This window comes from Girardinichthys multiradiatus, chromosome 10 (genome assembly GCF_021462225.1).
Source record: "Girardinichthys multiradiatus isolate DD_20200921_A chromosome 10, DD_fGirMul_XY1, whole genome shotgun sequence".
Taxonomy (NCBI): Eukaryota; Metazoa; Chordata; class Actinopteri; order Cyprinodontiformes; family Goodeidae; genus Girardinichthys; species Girardinichthys multiradiatus.
Genome location: NC_061803.1, coordinates 22,843,944 through 22,863,186, shown reverse-complemented (window position 1 = coordinate 22,863,186; position 19,243 = coordinate 22,843,944). Strand labels below are relative to the sequence as shown.

Sequence of the window (19,243 nt, the reverse complement as noted above, 5' to 3'; positions counted from 1 at the left end):
ATCTGCAATATATTGTGTTACTCAGTTTGAATCAGTCTTAATGGAAGTACTGCTTAAATTGAAACCATAAAAAATACATCTGCACCAACATCTTTGAGATTGATTCTTCACAAAAATACGTTTATTGAGATAGTTAATGCAGTACTAATTTAATATGTCAGATGGCTTAATAAAACCTCTGGCGCTTTAAAATGACCGTTTATGAACCCTGTCTACAAGCGCGGATTAACTGATTGTAATAATTACAACCCACCTAGCTGGAAACATTTTTGTGTAATAGGAACTTTGTGAGGAAACGTGTACAACCCGGACAGAATTCGCGGAGGGACTGAACGAAAACCTGACGCTGGAGGGAGATTTGAGAGGTGCAGTCAGGAAAGTTGCGCTTAAACTACCCGAGACTGCATTATTTTGGTTTTCCGTCGTTTTAGCTAAAAATGATGACTATGTCTTCAGATAGCGATATACGGACGACGAACAGAGGGTTTTTCTGCAAACTGTGTGACGTCAACTTACCAAACTGTGAGTAACGTTAGCTAACTGAGGCTCGCGCCTGTTTGCTTAGAGGTTCCGCTTGGAGGTCTTCAACGGTCTGTGTACATGGTGTTTCATTTTATTATTGAAAAACCGTACGTATGCGTCAGGACAGGCTTTCCAGTGGACAACTATAATGCCGCGGAAACAAGCCTGCAAGTCGAAGCCACGCTTTGAGTAATAACTGGTCAGAAATATTATTTTGGTTTGTGAAATTGTTTACTAAGTGGTGGATTTCAGTAGATTAGAATATCATGCAAATGTAAACGTAAAGTGATGCTGTTTAAAACGTGAAACTCACTATACAAGTTTATTACCAATGTAGTGATGTAGTTTAAGCGTTTATTTTGGTTAATTTTGATTATTATGGCTCAAAGCTAATTAAAAAACTAAAACAAAATGTTCTGAAAATCTTATATTAAACAAGACCAATAAACTATTTTGTTAATGTTTATACAAGGAAGGTAAGGCAAGAACATATTTGCTAATGAAACTGACTGTTCAAATCGTGTTGTATCCAAACATTAATTGAAAAATGTGGTAGAAAAAAGTGCACAAACAACTGGGAAAACTAAAGCATTGAGAGGTGTATCCAGTGTGATGTTTATGTACACCTGGCCTGTAGGTGGCAGTGTTGAGTTGTCTGTTATATACAACAGAGAGTAAAGGAAATTCAGCAATCTCTCGTGTCTGTCAATGCTAACGCCTCCCAACAGGTGAGATACGTACACAACATGGTGTCACAGTAAAGAAATAAGCGTCAAAGAGAATATGGAGCATCTGAAGCCACCGAACAGCCTGTGCTTGGAAGGAAACCTGGTGCAAAATTGGTGTTCATGGTTACAAAGGTTTGAGCTCTTCCTCCTGGCAAGCGGGATCTCTGAAAATTCAGAAAAGGTGAAATGTGCAACTCTTTTTACATGTGGCAGGAGATGAAGCTTTAAAGGTATTTAATACCACGGACTTTGATGATGTAGATGATTTGGATGTACTAACAGAAAAGTTCATAAGTCATCGTGAGCCAAGAAATAACATATGTTCTTCACAAGAGCCTGAAGACAGACGGAGTCAATGTATGCATACGTGACAGACCTGAAGAATAAGGCAAAAGACTGAATTTGGGGTAGCTTACAGATTCGCTGATAAGAGATTTTATTGTTTAGGGTTAGGGTTAGAGTCACAAATGATCAGGTGAGATCTAGACTGCTCAGAGAACATGACTTAACATTGAGCAAAGCTGTTGATATTTGCAGAGCCAATGAAGCTACACAGAGTCATTTAAAAAAGATGTGGCACTAAATAATCTTAGTAAATTTAGGCAAAGTAAGAAACCCAAGAAAGGCAGTGTCTGTGAAAGAAGTAACTGTAGTAAATGCGGATACAAGCATGAGCCCCGTAAATGTCCTGACTATTTTTCAAAGGTGTGTAGTATGCTCACGAAAAAATCCCTTTGGTGGTATGTGTCGAACCACGGAACAAAATGAAGGCTTCAGAGAAAGTGAGATAAGTGTCAATGAATTAGCAAAGATGGAAAATAAGATGTTAGCTGGAGTCCTAGTTAAAGCCAAATGAATGTCACCAAAAGGGGAAAGAAAGTGGACAGAAGTTGTTAAAGTGAATGGGCCAAAGCTCACATTCAATCTTGATACCAGTGCAGACTGCAATTTTCTGCCTGTTGCAGCTCTGAGGAAGGAAATTAAAAATAATGCACCGCTGCTGGAGTCTGGTGTAAAGTCACTGACATATTCTCACTAGAAGATGGTGCCACCGGTCCCGATAAAGCTGAAGTGTCAGTACAGAAACAAAGTAAATGAGTTTGAGTTTCAGATAATAGAAGCCAACCTACCTGCTATCTTGGGAAGAGATTAATGTACACAGATGGGACTGATAAAGAGGATCTACAAAGTGGACACTGAAGAAGAAACATATATGTTGAAAGAGTACCGAGATGTTTTTGAAGGTTTAGGGTGTGTACTTGGTGAACATCACATTCATATTGATCCAGCAGTTAATCCAGTAGTACACCCACCCAGGAAAGTACCTCTAGCACTATAAGAAATACTTGCTTGTTTTATTTCTTTATTTCACGTTCCACTAACTTTTTAACATAACAAATTTTATGCATTTCTACAAAATTGGACAAAAAACTCCGAGGTGTGATTAAACTGTTGTCTTATGGTTTATTGAGCACCGAATGAATTTGCGAGTATCTGATATGATCTGTTACTCCAAGCTGTTGCATCTTTCTAATCATTGATTGTCGGTAATGATTGACAGTACCAAGTGTGGATCAGCATGTGAAGGGGCGGAAGCATCAGACTCTGAGCACAGTCCGGTCCACCAGAAAAAGCCATGAGGAGCACAGTGTGTTCGTTAGTGGCATCAAACCAGAGATCTCTCAGACTGATTTGACTGAGTACTTTCAGCAGTTTGGGGCCGTCACTGATGTCATCGTGGATAAAGACAAGGTCAGACAGCTACAGTTACTAACAAAGTTTCAATTAGTGGTCGCACTGTCCACCTATATTACTTTGAAATAAATGCTGAAATGTTCCTCTGTACTCCCAGGGTGTTTACGCCATCGTGCAGTTTAGTGAGACGGAGAGCATACAGGCAGCTCTGTCCTGTGTCATGCATCGGCTGAAAGGTCTGACGCTGCGGGTTAAACCACGGGAAAAGAAGGAGTTTAAACTGATTCCCAAGAAGAAAAATGCTCCTCAAGACCTCCAACAAATTTTTGATCGTCTCAAGCCTGAGCTGTGTCAGCTACTTTCGGTAAACTTCCACTTTATACCAGACAAATTCAGCCGTTTTTGCTGTAGCACGTACATTGGATAAACACATCAACTTCTTCTATGTCCCTGCTGAGAAAAAGCATCCCCACAGCATGATGTCATCAATATCATTTTAATAATTTTTATAATTTTTTTTAAAGACTTTTTTCAGCACTAGAGGCCTTTATTTTTGACAATAGGCAGACAGGAAGGAGGGTCAAAGAGTGGGGGAGACATTCGGCAAAGGTCGCCAGGTCCGGGACTCGAACCTGCGACGGCCGCTTCGAGGACCATAGCCTCTACAGGTCCTTCTCAAAATATTAGCATATTGTGATAAAGTTCATTATTTTCCATAATGTAATGATGAAAATTTAACATTCATATATTTTAGATTCATTGCACATTAACTGAAATATTTCAGGTCTTTTATTATCTTAATACGGATGATTTTGGCATACAGCTCATGAAAACCCAAAATTCCTATCTCACAAAATTAGCATATCATTAAAAGGGTCTCTAAACGAGCTATGAACCTAATCATCTGAATCAACGAGTTAACTCTAAACACCTGCAAAAGATTCCTGAGGCCTTTAAAACTCCCAGCCTGGTTCATCACTCAAAACCCCAATCATGGGTAAGACTGCCGACCTGACTGCTGTCCAGAAGGCCACTATTGACACCCTCAAGCAAGAGGGTAAGACACAGAAAGAAATGTCTGTACGAATAGGCTGTTCCCAGAGTGCTGTATCAAGGCACCTCAGTGGGAAGTCTGTGGGAAGGAAAAAGTGTGGCAGAAAACGCTGCACAACGAGAAGAGGTGACCGGACCCTGAGGAAGATTGTGGAGAAGGGCCGATTCCAGACCTTGGGGGACCTGCGGAAGCAGTGGACTGAGTCTGGAGTAGAAACATCCAGAGCCACCGTGCACAGGCGTGTGCAGGAAATGGGCTACAGGTGTCGCATTCCCCAGGTCAAACCACTTTTGAACCAGAAACAGCGGCAGAAGCGCCTGACCTGGGCTACAGAGAAGCAGCACTGGACTGTTGCTCAGTGGTCCAAAGTACTTTTTTCGGATGAAAGCAAATTCTGCATGTCATTCGGAAATCAAGGTGCCAGAGTCTGGAGGAAGACTGGGGAGAAGGAAATGCCAAAATGCCAGAAGTCCAGTGTCAAGTACCCACAGTCAGTGATGGTCTGGGGTGCCATGTCAGCTGCTGGTGTTGGTCCACTGTGTTTTATCAAGGGCAGGGTCAATGCAGCTAGCTATCAGGAGATTTTGGAGCACTTCATGCTTCCATCTGCTGAAAAGCTTTATGGAGATGAAGATTTCATTTTTCAGCACGACCTGGCACCTGCCAAAACCTGCCAAAACCACTGGTAAATGGTTTACTGACCATGGTATCACTGTGCTCAATTGGCCTGCCAACTCTCCTGACCTGAACCCCATAGAGAATCTGTGGGATATTGTGAAGAGAACGTTGAGAGACTCAAGACCCAACACTCTGGATGAGCTAAAGGCCGCTATCGAAGCATCCTCGGCCTCCATAAGACCTCAGCAGTGCCACAGGCTGATTGCCTCCATGCCACGCCGCATTGAAGCAGTCATTTCTGCAAAAGGATTCCCGACCAAGTATTGAGTGCATAACTGTACATGATTATTTGAAGGTTGACGTTTTTTGTATTAAAAACACTTTTCTTTTATTGGTCGGATGAAATATGCTAATTTTGTGAGATAGGAATTTTGGGTTTTCATGAGCTGTATGCCAAAATCATCCGTATTAAGACAATAAAAGACCTGAAATATTTCAGTTAGTGTGCAATGAATCTAAAATATATGAATGTTAAATTTTCATCATTACATTATGGAAAATAATGAACTTCATCACAATATGCTAATATTTTGAGAAGGACCTGTATATGTGGTCGCGCGCTTAACCCCTACACCACCAGCGCCGCGCCCCACGTCAATATCATTTTACTGTTAAGATGGTGTGTTCAGGCTGATGCTCAGTATTAGTTTTTCACCACGTTCAGCTCTTACTGTGAGCGCTTAATGTAGCATCCAGTCAATATAGAGAAGGCCAGAACGGATGGTTAAATGACAATTTATTAAAGTTAAACTTTCGTCCTTTTTCCATTTTTGCCATTAAGCTGGTCTCCGTGACCATACTTCCACTCACAAGGAAGTTCTCAAAAATAAAAGCATGTAGCCTTATACCGTATCTGCCATAAAACAAATAGAGCTGACTATACTCTTTGGCTTTCACAACTTTTTGCAAGTATAGCACATTTTAGCAACAAGACCATTCAAAGTGTTTTACATGATGAAAAGTTGAAGTAGAGTCTGAAACTAATGATGTTTTAGTTAATAATTTGAATAGAACAATCAAAAGCAACTCTAAACAAATGGACTTTTAATCTTGATTTAGATCAACTCAGGGATTCATCATTGTTCCAGTTTTTCTGTATTGTACAATATTAATAACTCAAAGATAAACTTAAACAGTTAAGTTCACAAGATGGCAATTGCTTCAGTACAAGCCGAAAGAAATTATAATAGAAATTAGTAATAAATAATAACACCTATTTTCAAACACTGCCATAAATAAAACCCATTTTCCCTTAAACATTGTAGATTATGTTATATTGTAGGTTGCAAGCAAACGAACAAAAAACTGCTCGTTCTTAACTAGCAATACAACCCCTCTTGAAGAACTGTTTAAGACTGAAATATGTTTTAGTACAAGCATAAAATCTTAAATGAGCTAAACTGCATGTGCTGTTGTATTGACTTTTAAAGGCTACCTTTATTGCTTTTAGGTGTACCAATCGCCTAATCCTGCTTTAATTTATCTCTAATGTGCTACTTTATGTTGGTGTGTCACATAAATTCCTAATAAAGTACATTGAAGTTTGTGCTGTAATGAGATACATGTGGAAAAGGTCAAGGTGTGTGAATGCTTTCAGTTTTCTAATGTTTATGCATGATTTGCACATCTAGTTCCATTGGTTTTTATTTGAACTCCTCAGGCTGTTTTTTAAATAGGATGTAATATAAGAGTGTTTCATTGGTTGTTATTAATGTAGCTTGTTAATAGTTGCATGACCCTTTGCTTTGGTTCAGGTGGATTCCCAGATGAAGTTCATAGTTGAGCGATTTCAGCTGGGAGAAAATGAAAAGAAGGCCCGAAGCTTGGTGGTTCAACTCCTCCAGGAGGTCTTTGTTGAATTCTTTCCAGGTGATCTCTGTTTGAAAACCACAGACATTTCACTACATGACATTAGCATAAGAGACTGTAGCAATATTAGTTTTCATAATTAATTTTTTTCAACATTTCTATGCGTTACAGACAGTCAGATTTTGCTCTTTGGTTCATCTGTCAACACTTTTGGCATTCACTCCTGTGATTTGGACCTGTTCCTGGACCTAGAAAACACCAAGACATTTCAAGCGCGGGCCAAGACTTCCACAGAGCAGGTCTGACAGTTTGATATTTCAATATGAGTTAAAAGTAATCGCTTGTATTTACAGATTTCTTGCTAAAAAGTGTCAAATGAAGCTTTCTGTGTACTAAATTTCTTCTCTTCCTCTTCCCTCCAGGCAGGTGAAGGAATGTCAGATGAAGGCCAATCTGAGGACTCCATCCTTTCTGACATCGATCTGTCCACAGCATCTTCGGCCGAGGTTTTAGAACTTGTGGCAACCATTCTTAAACGTTGCGTCCCCAGTGTTCACAAAGTTCACATGGTCAGCGCTGCTCGCCTCCCTGTCGTCAAGTACCATCACCGCGAGCTGAACCTGCAAGGAGACATCACTCTTAACAACAGGTCTGTGAGGGATCAGGTGTTTTTAGATTTTTTTTTATCACTTTGGAAATTGGGTACATTTTTCGACAGAGAATGAATTGACTGTATTTTTAGCTTTCTTCTCTCCTGTTTGCTGATTAGACTTGGTGTAAGGAACACCCACTTCCTCCAGCTTTTGTCAGGTGTGGAGGGGAGGCTGAGGCCTCTGGTGTTCACCATCCGATATTGGGCCAAGCAGAAGCAGTTAGCTGGTAGGATGTAGTCATTTCAGAACATTTAAATTTTTGTTTATACATTTAATGTGTTACCTATACATTGAGGTTGTTTTTTTAGTTATGGCCAGCAGGTGTCAGTAGAACAATACCTTCCTCCAAACGATTTCTCTTAACTCATGGATCTTTCACTTTATTATAAATTATATATAACTTATAAATAATTTTATCTTTTTATTCAAGCTTTAGTAAAGATAAATATATCAAAATTACAGCTCTTTTTTTGTACAGTGAGTAATCCTAAATGAAATCTTATTAAAGGTGTTCTTCATTGAAGAGCACAATAATTACTTTCACTCTGTGCTGTCTCGAGCCAGTTCCCTTTGAACTGTATCCCCAGGGCGGCTCTTTCATCAAGACAGAGTTAGGAGAGCGTGGGGACATGTAAAGGTGCAGCTTTGACCCAAAATGGGGATTTAAAAGCAATTGCTTTGATCAGTGATGGGAATTTACAAAACAACAAATAATTATAGGAAATTATTGTGTGTCACAATGAAGCTTTCCAACATCAAAACTGATTTTAGAACTCCACTTTGTATCAGTTTGATTGGGCTGTTTTCTCCAATCCAAACATGGTCAGAATTATACATACAGGGGGTTGGACAATGAAACTGAAACACCTGGTTTTAGACCACAATAATTTATTAGTATGGTGTAGGGCCTCCTTTTGCGGCCAATACAGCGTCAATTCGTCTTGGGAATGACATATACAAGTCCTGCACAGTGGTCAGAGGGATTTTAAGCCATTCTTCTTGCAGGATAGTGGCCAGGTCACTACGTGATACTGGTGGAGGAAAACGTTCCCTGACTCGCTCCTCCAAAACACCCAAAAGTGGCTCAATAATATTTAGATCTGGTGACTGTGCAGGCCATGGGAGATGTTCAACTTCACTTTCATGTTCATCAAACCAAACTTTCACCAGTCTTGCTGTGTGTATTAGTGCATTGTCATCCTGATACACGGCACCACCTTCAGGATACAATGTTTGAACCATTGGATGCACATGGTCCTCAAGAATGGTTCGGTAGTCCTTGGCAGTGACGCGCCCATCTAGCACAAGTATTGGGCCAAGGGAATGCCATGATATGGCAGCCCAAACCATCACTGATCCACCCCCATGCTTCACTCTGGGCATGCAACAGTCTGGGTGGTACGCTTCTTTGGGGCTTCTCCACACCGTAACTCTTCTGGATGTGGGGAAAACAGTAAAGGTGGACTCATCAGAGAACAATACATGTTTCACATTGTCCACAGCCCAAGATTTACGCTCCTTGCACCATTGAAACCGACGTTTGGCATTGGCATGAGCGACCAAAGGTTTGGCTATAGCAGCCCGGCCGTGTATATTGACCCTGTGGAGCTCCAGACGGACAGTTCTGGTGGAAACAGTAGAGTTGAGGTGCACATTTAATTCTGCCGTGATTTGGGCAGCTGTGGTTTTATGTTTTTTGGATACAATCCGGGTTAGCACCCGAACATCCCTTTCAGACAGCTTCCTCTTGCATCCACAGTTAATCCTGTTGGATGTGGTTCGTCCTTCTTGGTGGTATGCTGATGTTACCCTGGATACCGTGGCTCTTGATACATCACAAAGACTTGCTGTCTTGGTCACAGATGCGCCAGCAAGACGTGCACCAACAATTTGTCCTCTTTTGAACTCTGGTATGTACACCATAATGGTGTGCACATGTCAATATTTTGAGCAAAACTGTGCTCTTACCCTGCTAATTGAACCTTCACACTCTGCTCTTACTGGTGCAATGTGCAATCAATGAAGACTGGCTACCAGGCTGGTCCAATTTAGCCATGAAACCTCCCATACTAAAATGACAGGTGTTTCAGTTTCATTGTCCAACCCCTGTACATGTCCCGCAGCAAGTACCTTGACCACACCCTTCCTGTAGCCATCAACAAGGTTCTGGCATAATTCTGGCTCGATATTTGATCGCTCTAACTTAGCAGGGCTGGTAGAGTTTATTTAAACTAGTTGTTTCTTGGTTGAGACTCGCCTTTTAGTTCCAAGTTTCAACATTAGAGCTCTAGATCTACATTATTCAAGTATACAGCTGAGATCAATCTCACTTGTAAAGGTTTAAAATTATTTTGGCTTTAACTTTTATATGAGCTAAATTGTGTCGCTAAACAGAAGTGATATGATAGAGATAAAGGTGAATAAGTAGGCTGGGACTACATAAAGCTCGACATCAATGCACATAGATTTTTACCCATAAAGCTGCATCGCAGTAAGAACTTTTATTCACGCACAGTGTGCTGCATAAAAACGACTGGATATTCTCTTATAGGGAGATATTGTGCTTTGCGTGAGTCATTTTATAATGCAGTGGCTGCAGCCTCTTCAGTCAGCTCCAACAATGCTAAAAACATAAACCATGTTGTTGAGAGGAAAAATTAAACCACCACTACAGCGTCCTTACAAACACTGAAAAAGAATATCCTGACTTGTGAGGGAATGTTTTGGAGGAGGACAGCTTTTTTCTTTACTCAGAGGAACCATCTAGGAAACGCTACTCAAGGGTACTCACATCTGATCGTTTGGTCCTTGAATGTATCCCAGGATGAATTGTGGTTAAACTACTAAACTAATGCAGTTCCAAGTGTCCCAGGCCAGATCTGGAGAAAACGGTCATTACTGTCATTTACAAACATGTTTAGCTCTGTCCAGACACTATTGGATCACTCAGGAGGTATTTTAGTCCTGGGGTGTGAAGGCCAAAGAGTTAGCTATATGTCTAAAATAACAAGAAGGAGGAGTTATTGTGAGCCCTAAGATTAATGTACCAACTGTGATGCATGATGGTGGTAGCGTCGTGCTGAGGGTGTGTTTTGCTGTTGTGTGGTGCATTGTACATAGTGGATGGAGTAATAAAGCAAGATCATCTCCACATTCTTCAGTTTCACCTCAAATCAACAGCTGATTGATTAGCTAGGTCAAAGTTCAATGTTCTAACATTGCCACGATCAAACACACTTCAAACCTGGTTTTATAGAGGATAAGGCAGGTCAAGATTCTGGATTTGCCTCGACTTCTACTCTATGAAAATTTATGGAGAATGTTTAAAACCCATGTACATAGTTTGAATGAGCTCTGTCAATTCAGGAAGAGTGGTCGAATTTCCAGCCAGAATTAAACCACAAGCTCGGTAAATGGCTACAAAAACCATGTGTTTCCATGCAAATTGCTAAAAGATATTTATCCAAATGTTAGAGGTGGCGTACAGTATACATATATCTGAGGCTTTTTCTATAATTTAACCATGAGAAAATCTACAATAAACTCATTGAAATTGTATTTGTGTATAATCATTCTACCCAGGAAAAAGAACTTTAAAAAAAATCCATTAAATAACCCAAATTGAAATATTATGGTATTTATGTATAGCAAATATCTAGAATAAAATCCTCTCATATAAGGTCTGCATGGTAATTTTCTGATTACAGCTTCTTCATGTCCACACCATGTGACCTGCAGGTAACCCCAGTGGTACTGGCCCCGTCCTCAACAGTTATGCTCTGACGCTGCTAATCATCTTCTTCCTGCAAAACTGTGAGCCTCCTGTCCTCCCCACAGTCAACCAGCTCAAAGACATGGCCTGTAAGTGCTGCCTAATAAGTACATCTGCTCTATCTTATTGATAATGAGAGGTTTGCATGTGCAGGTGGTGAAAGCTAAAGCTCTTTTTATTTGATCAAGAGAAGTAACATTAATTAACATGAGCTCATTAGTCTGTCTTGTAAATATGCCAAATCTATCCTACAGACTTAGTTTCCTCAGCAATCCCTGGCAGATTGATAATATAGAGCAAAATTAAAACATTAAAACACATGGTTCATAAAAATAACATGATCAGACTCTCATCTGCACAATCATGTAAATTGTTTGCTGCTGTGAAAGTAATTCTATTTATTTAAGAGAAGTGTGTTACATTATTCATGCGCCAATTGTTTTTAAGTGTTGTGCAAGGAGAGCATTAATCAGAGCAGCTGTCAAGGGACCTATGGTAACTCTGGAAGAGCTACAGAGTGCTACAGCTCAGGTGGAGGAATCTGTTGACAGGACAGGTATTAATTGTAAGTTCAACGAAGGAAACCATTGGTGAAAGACAAAAAGTTTACTTCTGCAGTTTGCCACAAGCCATGCAGGGAACACAGTAAATATATGGTCAGATGAGACTACAGTTTTTACCCCACAAACAAAGGGCTTTGTGGTGTGAAAAACTAATATGTCCCTGAGCACACAATCCTAAGTGTGTAAAATGGTGGTGGCAGCATCATGTTGTGGAGATGCTTTTCTTCAGCCGGGACACGGTAGCTGGGCCAGAATCCTGGGAAGATGGGTAGAGCTAAATACAGCCTAACCCTGCGACAAAACCTGATTTTAGACTGTAATGTGACAAAATGTAGAAAAAGAGAATACTTTTGGAAGGCCCTTTTTGGTGTATTAGATGTAATAGTTCATGAGTCAGGTTGAAGAATTAAATAGAACCCACTCAACCCATTTGTGTGCAACCTCAGGCTGGCATTTAGTCAGCTGAATGCTTCCACGTGCAGAAGTTTCCTCTCAGGGTGTCAGCAAAAGACAACACAGAAACTATAAACTGGTTCCAGCTTTCACAAATTGTTCTAATTTACATCATTACAAAGTGCTGAAAGCACTTTGGAAAATAGAAAACAATATAAAGAAACATCAACAAATTGGTGTGAGATTAGAAACAAAGCTTTAAGTTACCTGCGACCTCACCAGTATGGTACTTTTCTGCTGACTGTATCTGTAGTTTTTCATGTGCAAACTGGTTTGCGTGGGCAAAGTTGATATTCAAACCAGGTGCAAATCGTGTGTGCAAAATGAGCCAAACAGTGGGCATAAACGTTTTAGTGTATTTATATTCATGAATACGCAAAATATGTTGATCACCAGAATGCCCAATTTTCCGAGGAGGATATGCAAATGTAGTCCTTTACAACCTGCAACGCGATTCATCAAATATGAAAACAGGTTGTGGGTGCTGTTTTTCAATTCAATTCACTTGTCACAGAAAGAAAGCTGAAGCGCTCTCAGAGATTTGGGGGGATGGGGGGCAGGAAGGGTTACGGGTTGCCAATGAAGTCTGTTTAGAGCTGTATTTCAAAGTATGACGGTGGCTGTCAGCTTTTCTAGGTTTTATAGTTGATTTTTAATGGTTTAACTGTAGCTTTTAATATTTTCGTGTTTCAAAATGTTTTTACTGTTTTGTAGCACTTTGAGATACTTATAAATGCAATCTGTTATTATTATTATTATCATTATTACTTCCAACTCAATGGCTTCGATCTTAATCTTTCTTTTAAGACTGCTCTGCTCTCCTACAATCTCCATGGTAACAGCCAGTAGCACACGCAATTTCCTCATTTAAATGGGGTTGTCTGCACCTGTTTTGCACCTTTTATCCTGTTGGGAGTATGATTATTGATTGAATAATCTTGATCAATAATTATAATTACAAATCATAATCTGACAAAATCAATTTCTTAACCATAAATCCTCATTTACGAATCGAGACCAGAGAGGTTTCTGGTGTTGTAATTGTGGCTCGACGCCTCTGACAATTACAACCGTTGAATACTCCGTAATAGTTAATAACTATTGCCGGAGATGTCACTGTTTAATCGACCGTTTCTGCCGAAACGTGTGGAACTTGAACCTTATTTTGACTGACACATCACTTTTTGCACACAATGAAACACCAAACGCTCTCTCTTTATCTATGTGAATATTTATTAATTTTCACCTACTCAACATGCAAAATTCTACATACACAGGGGTAAACACATCTAAATAAACAAAATCAACAAACGGTAGTGGGTATGTATTGAGTCAACCAGCAGTTTATGGCACAACAGAGGAAAGGAGAGGATATGAAAGGGGGGGTGTGGTGATGACTGGTGGGGGGTTGGAGCGCAGCTTAGAGTGTCTTTTATGATCTTCTGATCATAAAACTTTCCCCCTTTACTCCTGAAACAAAGGATTGATAACTTTTGGCGGCAAGCTAGCACAGTGAGATTGAAGACAAAGGTAAAATGGAGAATTTTACCATGAGGTCGTTTTAACAGTCCAGTTTTGCAACGCACCCGCGTTCAGATAGTAAACACAGACAGCTCTGGGGAACACGGCGGATCCCAATATTACATAACAAATCAAAGTTTCAACAAGCAAGGTTACATGCACATATTATTCAGAACACATGAGATCCTAACCAGCGATTCTGATCGCTTCTACAACCTCTGACCCTGCCCAGGCCTTCTAATAAAGAAATAAAAAACAGAAATGGATTTTACTTGTGTCGTCTTCTTCCTGAGCGAGGGAATTCGAGCGAGGAAACGTGGGGTTAAGTTAATGTGCGTCCACAATTAACTTCAGGGGAACGGTCAGTCTTTGTCCTTTGGTCTTCTTGACAAAAAGGAAAAATATGATCTGACCATCAAAGTCGACTTGAAAATGAAACACGGTAGCGGTTCGTCTCTCCGAAACTCCGTGTCTCCAGTTACGTGTTAACTCACGTCTTCGATCGGCAAAAGTGAAATCTCTGGCCTTCCTAGTCCAAAAACTTCAGTTATGAATAGTTCGTTGTCCAACGAGAGAGAATGAATGAAACTCTGGACAGAGTTCTTCTCTTAAAGTGACGCGCTTCGATCCCTGGATGTGTTTCCAGCGGAAGGCAGTTTTTCAAACATGAGCGCCTCCTATATAGCATCCTGTGACGTCAGACTGGGGACGCCCAGTCATATCAGTCGCAATGCTTGATGGGATATGTAGGAGCGGGCTGTCCTGGGTACAAAATGGCCGATGCCATTGGAGGGGCACAGTGACGTCCAACAACGGGCAGATAATCCAATACTCAGCAAACAAGTGGTCCAACAATCCATTGCGCAAGCAATCTTTATAGATCGCGCACAACACAACACACCACTTATTGCATGTGCAATGTTTTTTTTGCCCGAGCAATTTAACACTCCATATTTGGAATCTTCGAAGATCAGCAGCCTCATGTACATAAGAGTGCGCAACTTGCAAACACCATGAGGGATTTTTATAGTGAATTACAGAACACCAACAACGTCTTGAATGACATCAGTGACTCAAACCTGATTGAAAATAAAACGTTTGTCGGCTTGTACCTGTTTAGTTCTGCGATGTCTGCATCAAAACCAAACCGCTCTGTGCAGCTGCTCATTGAGCTCGATCGTAGCTCAGTGTTTATCATTGTAATGTATAGCACATCAGTGTAAGGACATGAATAAGCCTCTTATATTTCTTTTAAGAAGACTGTAACCACACCCACCATGTGAGGTACTTTAAATCTTTAAAACTATTCAGGACGTTGCATAAAAGAAATTATTTCAAAAATGACCCAGAATCCAGCCATCACGCACTCAGCCTGATATAGGTTTGTTCCCAACACAACTATTGGAATTATTTGTAGAGTTATTATTGTAATATAAAGGATTCATAGGTTGTGGACCATATGCCATTGCATTAATGAGACACATTTGCGCATCACAAATAGGTTGCACATATATTGAATGGGAATGTTTTATATTCACAAAAGCATATTCAGATGGGGCCCTTATAGCTGTATGAGTGCAGTCCATAGTTCTGACTACATTCAGGCTCCTCGCAGCAAACGAGAGCCACAGTTTAGGGGAACTTTATATATCTGAGCAACATACTGATGAGGCCATCCCATAAGGATGGCATGGCACGGCTCAGGGATGACTTTTAAATACCCGACCTGTCAGTCAGCTCCCTCTGAGCAGCTCCAGTAAAGGACCACAGCGTAGTGAGAACTTGAACTGGCACCAGTGATGCATGGTTCCTCCTGGTTTCTCTCTGTACAACGAGGCCAGCTCCATGCAGAGCTCCAAGATGATTACCCTGGGCAATCTAACCCAGCTGATAAGCCATGCATCATCATGTACCAGTAGGTCAGTACGGTCTCTGATAAAAACGCTCCCACCAACTTCTTCCACTGGTGATGTTCTCCAGCTGTGCCAAAGCTGCCATCGTTCCACAATAACACTCAACTTTATGCAGCTATTTATGGACGAGTGATTGTCTACAGCTTGTCCACTTTAGACTTGTTAGGAATTAATCTGTTGATCCAACACTGTTTTCTTTTTCAGTAATGAAAGTGTCCCTTAAATGATTCACATGCATTTTATGCTCCTTAGCACCTATTTACATCAACAGGCGACAAAAACAGAGAAGGTTTTACAGTTTACATCTGACTGAGTTTGTTTCCATCATTTTTTGAGGTTTATTACATTATTGTATGAGGCTAAATGCGATTCAGTTTTATTGCTTGGGTTTAAACCATTAAAGCTCAAACTCATGAAAAATCATCAGGTTTGAAGCTCCTGGAATTAAATAAAACGGAATGTAGTCATATTGCAGTGCATTTAGGGGAGGTTTACTTCACTGTAGTTTATTGTTGATTGAAAATGTTTGTGGCTGCTGCACACATCCACGGTAGCTCAAAAAGTAGCGTGAATTACCCCACACTTTCACACAACATACATTTTTTGTACGTGCTGAGTTGTGTGTAAAACTTTGCGGTGCAAAAGGTGCGTAAGTACACTCCATACATACGGCCCCAGGCCCACTGTGTTCTTTTTCCCTTCCTTCCTTTCCCTCAGCAGCAGTAATCCTTGTTGTTCCTGTATCACAGATAACTCGTGGTTTGTGTCACTGTTTACTTATTGCTCCTGCTTAAACCCTGTGGATTCTTGCATTGTTATCATATTACTTATGATATGACATTCTCCAACTGCCAGCGGAGATTAGACATGAATTTTTATGACTTTGTATGTCGATATAAAGCATCACACTTAGAGTGGATTCTATGTAACCTCTAACTTTGCTACATGCTTCTCACTGCCTTAAATAAAGAGAGCTGGGGTCTCATTTATAAAAAGTTGCGCAGGATCTATTCTTTGTCCAAAAGCCCAAAATGACGTACGGCAAAAAAAAAAAAAAATCCAGACTTATAAAACCATGTGTAAGCACACCTTCTCTAAACTGTTATTAGGTTTTTTTTTCCACCTTCGTGTTGAAGTTGCCAGTGGTCAGATATAATTTAAGAAAGTTTGAAAGGGGTTTTGTTTTACATCATAAACACTTTTGTTTCTTTGGAACTTCTAATTTCTTGCAGGTGAGGAGGAGGAGTGTGTGATTGAGGGCTGGAACTGCACTTTCCCCAGTCAGCCCATTGCTGTGCAACCCAGCAAGAACACACAGGACATCTGTAAGTCCTTGTTAAAACAAAAGTGCACTAAGAGGTTTTCTCCATGAAACCAAAAATTATTCATTTGCTTGCATACATATTTACCATTTTTCATTGTTTCCCACCAAGACCACAAATTACAATACGTTTTGCTAGGATTTTATGTGATTTATGTGACCCCACTGTGACATATGGTGGCAGCATCATGCTGTGGGGATGCTTTTCCTAAGGAGGGACAGGGAAACTGGTCAAAGCTGGTGGGAAGATGGATGGAGCTAAATACAGGGCAATCCAGGAAAAACACCTAACCCTTCCAGAAGGTTAACCATCCTAGATATACAGCCAAAACTACAATGGAATGGTATAAACCAAAGCACAGTTTTTGTGTTAGAATGGCCTAGTCAAAGCCCATTTGAGAATCTTTGGCAAGATATGAAAATTGATTTTGAGATTCTCTCCATCCAATTTGAACAAGCCTGAGACATTTGGCACAGTATGGGCAAACATTTGCGTCTCTAGATGTATAAGGCTGTTGGAGACATAGCCTACTAGACTACCTGACCAAAGGGGCTGTGAACAAATGCACGCCGTGCTTTTCAGATTTTTGCTCTGAGAATTGAGAAACGTGTATCCTTTCCGTTTTACTTCACAATTATGTATATTTTGTGTTGGACTATCACAAAAATTCCAAGAAATACACTACAGTTTGTGGTTCTAATATGACAAACTGCGAAACTGTATCAAAAAGAATGACTATTTTAACAAGGCACTGTAAACTAAGCTTTTTAATGCGACAACTAAATGTTTTTATGTTTTCTCCACCCAGGCTCTCTGCTTGCTGGCTTCTTTTCCTTCTATGCACAGTTTGATTTCGCTAGCAGTGTCATATCTCTCAGGGAGGGTCATGCACTTCCAATCACTAACTTCCTTTCCCAAGATAAAGATGATGAAACAATGCAGGAAGGACAATCCTCCAAGTCTGATTCGCACCATCCCAAACTGGGTCCCCTAAATCTCTTAGACCCTTTTGAGCTTTCCCACAATGTGGCTGGAAATGTGAACGAGCGCTCACTGCGTACCTTCCAGAAGGAGTGCCAGGAGGCCGAGAAGTACTGCCGCAGCCTGCGCTATCAACGCAAGAGCAACAAGGGGAAGTCTTGGGGACTGGTTCGCTTGCTCACCCCACTTGGAGATGTTCAACAGGCCAAACCAGAGCAGCTGGTCATCAGCATCCCCTTCAAGTCAGCATCACTCGCAGAGGTGCTCCGCGAAGAGCTGCACTTGGCAGGAGATGGTTTCAGGCTGCTGTGGTTCCAGAAGGTTTGCTCTGCTGTGGAGGTTGTTCTGAAAACTGTTCTCAAGTGTCTTCTTGATGCCTCCACAGCTGGCGTTCTTGGCGAGAATTCAGATGTTGGTGTCGAAGAGATGGAGACCACAACATCATCGTTGAACGACAGCACCCAGAGTGTTGAATCTCAAAGCGAAAGCAGCCCTCAGTGTGTAGCCGCCGTTGGTGCCAAGAGGCCTCTGTCCTCTGGCAGCGATTCCTCAGTGTCGCCTCATGGCAAAAAGCCAAGACTGGCAAGAAGGGGGAAGCTTAAATTCCCTCCATGGATAGTTGTCCAAAAGCACATGGTGTGGGTTGGCAGGCGGAAAGTCAGACGGGAGCTAATGCAAGATGCAGACTGCAGGCCTGAGGGCAGCTGCATGGAGCTAGAGTCCCAAGTCACAGCTTACATCACTGAAAAAGAGCCAGAACTGAAGGAGCCCCTGAAGTTTAAAGTTTGCCCCCAGATGGTCAGTGGAACGCAAAACACAAGGGTGCTGCTGAAGCTGGAGCCAAGCAGTGACGAGGCGGGAATTTTCCATGACTTCTTTCACTTCCTGGAGGCATTTGTTCCCAAGATGGTAGAGACGCTGCTGGAAAAAGGAACGGGCAATGCTTAAAGTGAGACATGCTTTACATCTTTCTCCAATAATGGCAAAAAAAAAAACACTTTCTTGAGTGAATGGGAAGGAGCTTTACTGTTAGTTTATATGTAACTGCTCAATTATTACTATATAAATGTCAAGTTTGTAATGTTTTTCTTTTATGCTGCATCTTTGTCCGAGTTGAGTTTGTTCTTGCATCATTTGATTACGCCCTTATTAAGCCTCTTCTCAACTTGAGACTTGGCATTGTTTTTTGTTGGCTTTTCTTTCTAATGATTCTCATGAATCATGAAAATTGTGTGAAAATGAATAAAATCCTTTCTCATTCTGAAATAGTTGTGCGTTTTATTCACTCAAACTTCATCTTAAAACAGATGTTACAGCATTTTGTCTAAATTAGGTTTGCTTTTAAATTCAGCTTGCTTCCTGGCCTGCTACAAAGCTTTGCTCTGATTTTTACTGGTATAACTAAAACGTATGAGAGTAATTACTCAGGCAGGCAGCGTGTTTTATTGCAGCAGGACAGGCTGAAGCTGAGTGATGCACAGAGCTCCCATGTCTTGATTAAGACCATACATCTTACCTTTTAAAGGAAAATACACCCATCTAGCAGGTTAGTGCATGGGTATAATGATGGAGGTGATAA

The 19,243-nt window shown here is 40.8% G+C and overlaps 1 protein-coding gene across 2 annotated transcripts; it reads left to right on the top strand.

Moving 5' to 3' along the window:
* Nucleotides 1-311: 311 nt before the first annotated feature.
* Nucleotides 312-18,930, top strand: tut1 (terminal uridylyl transferase 1, U6 snRNA-specific). 2 transcript variants are annotated; one of them, XM_047377888.1, is made up of 10 exons: nucleotides 312-522; nucleotides 2,812-3,002; nucleotides 3,103-3,309; nucleotides 6,432-6,546; nucleotides 6,658-6,785; nucleotides 6,909-7,135; nucleotides 7,256-7,365; nucleotides 10,878-11,000; nucleotides 16,594-16,686; nucleotides 17,492-18,930. In XM_047377888.1, the coding sequence occupies exons 1-10, from the start codon at nucleotides 438-440 to the stop codon at nucleotides 18,610-18,612; spliced, it is 2,400 nt and encodes a 799-aa protein (XP_047233844.1). In that variant the 5' UTR covers nucleotides 312-437; the 3' UTR covers nucleotides 18,613-18,930. The 2 variants fall into 2 exon arrangements, with proteins under 2 accessions (XP_047233844.1, XP_047233845.1); XM_047377889.1 differs by lacking the exon at nucleotides 312-522 and adding an exon at nucleotides 592-1,431.
* Nucleotides 18,931-19,243: the final 313 nt, after the last annotated feature.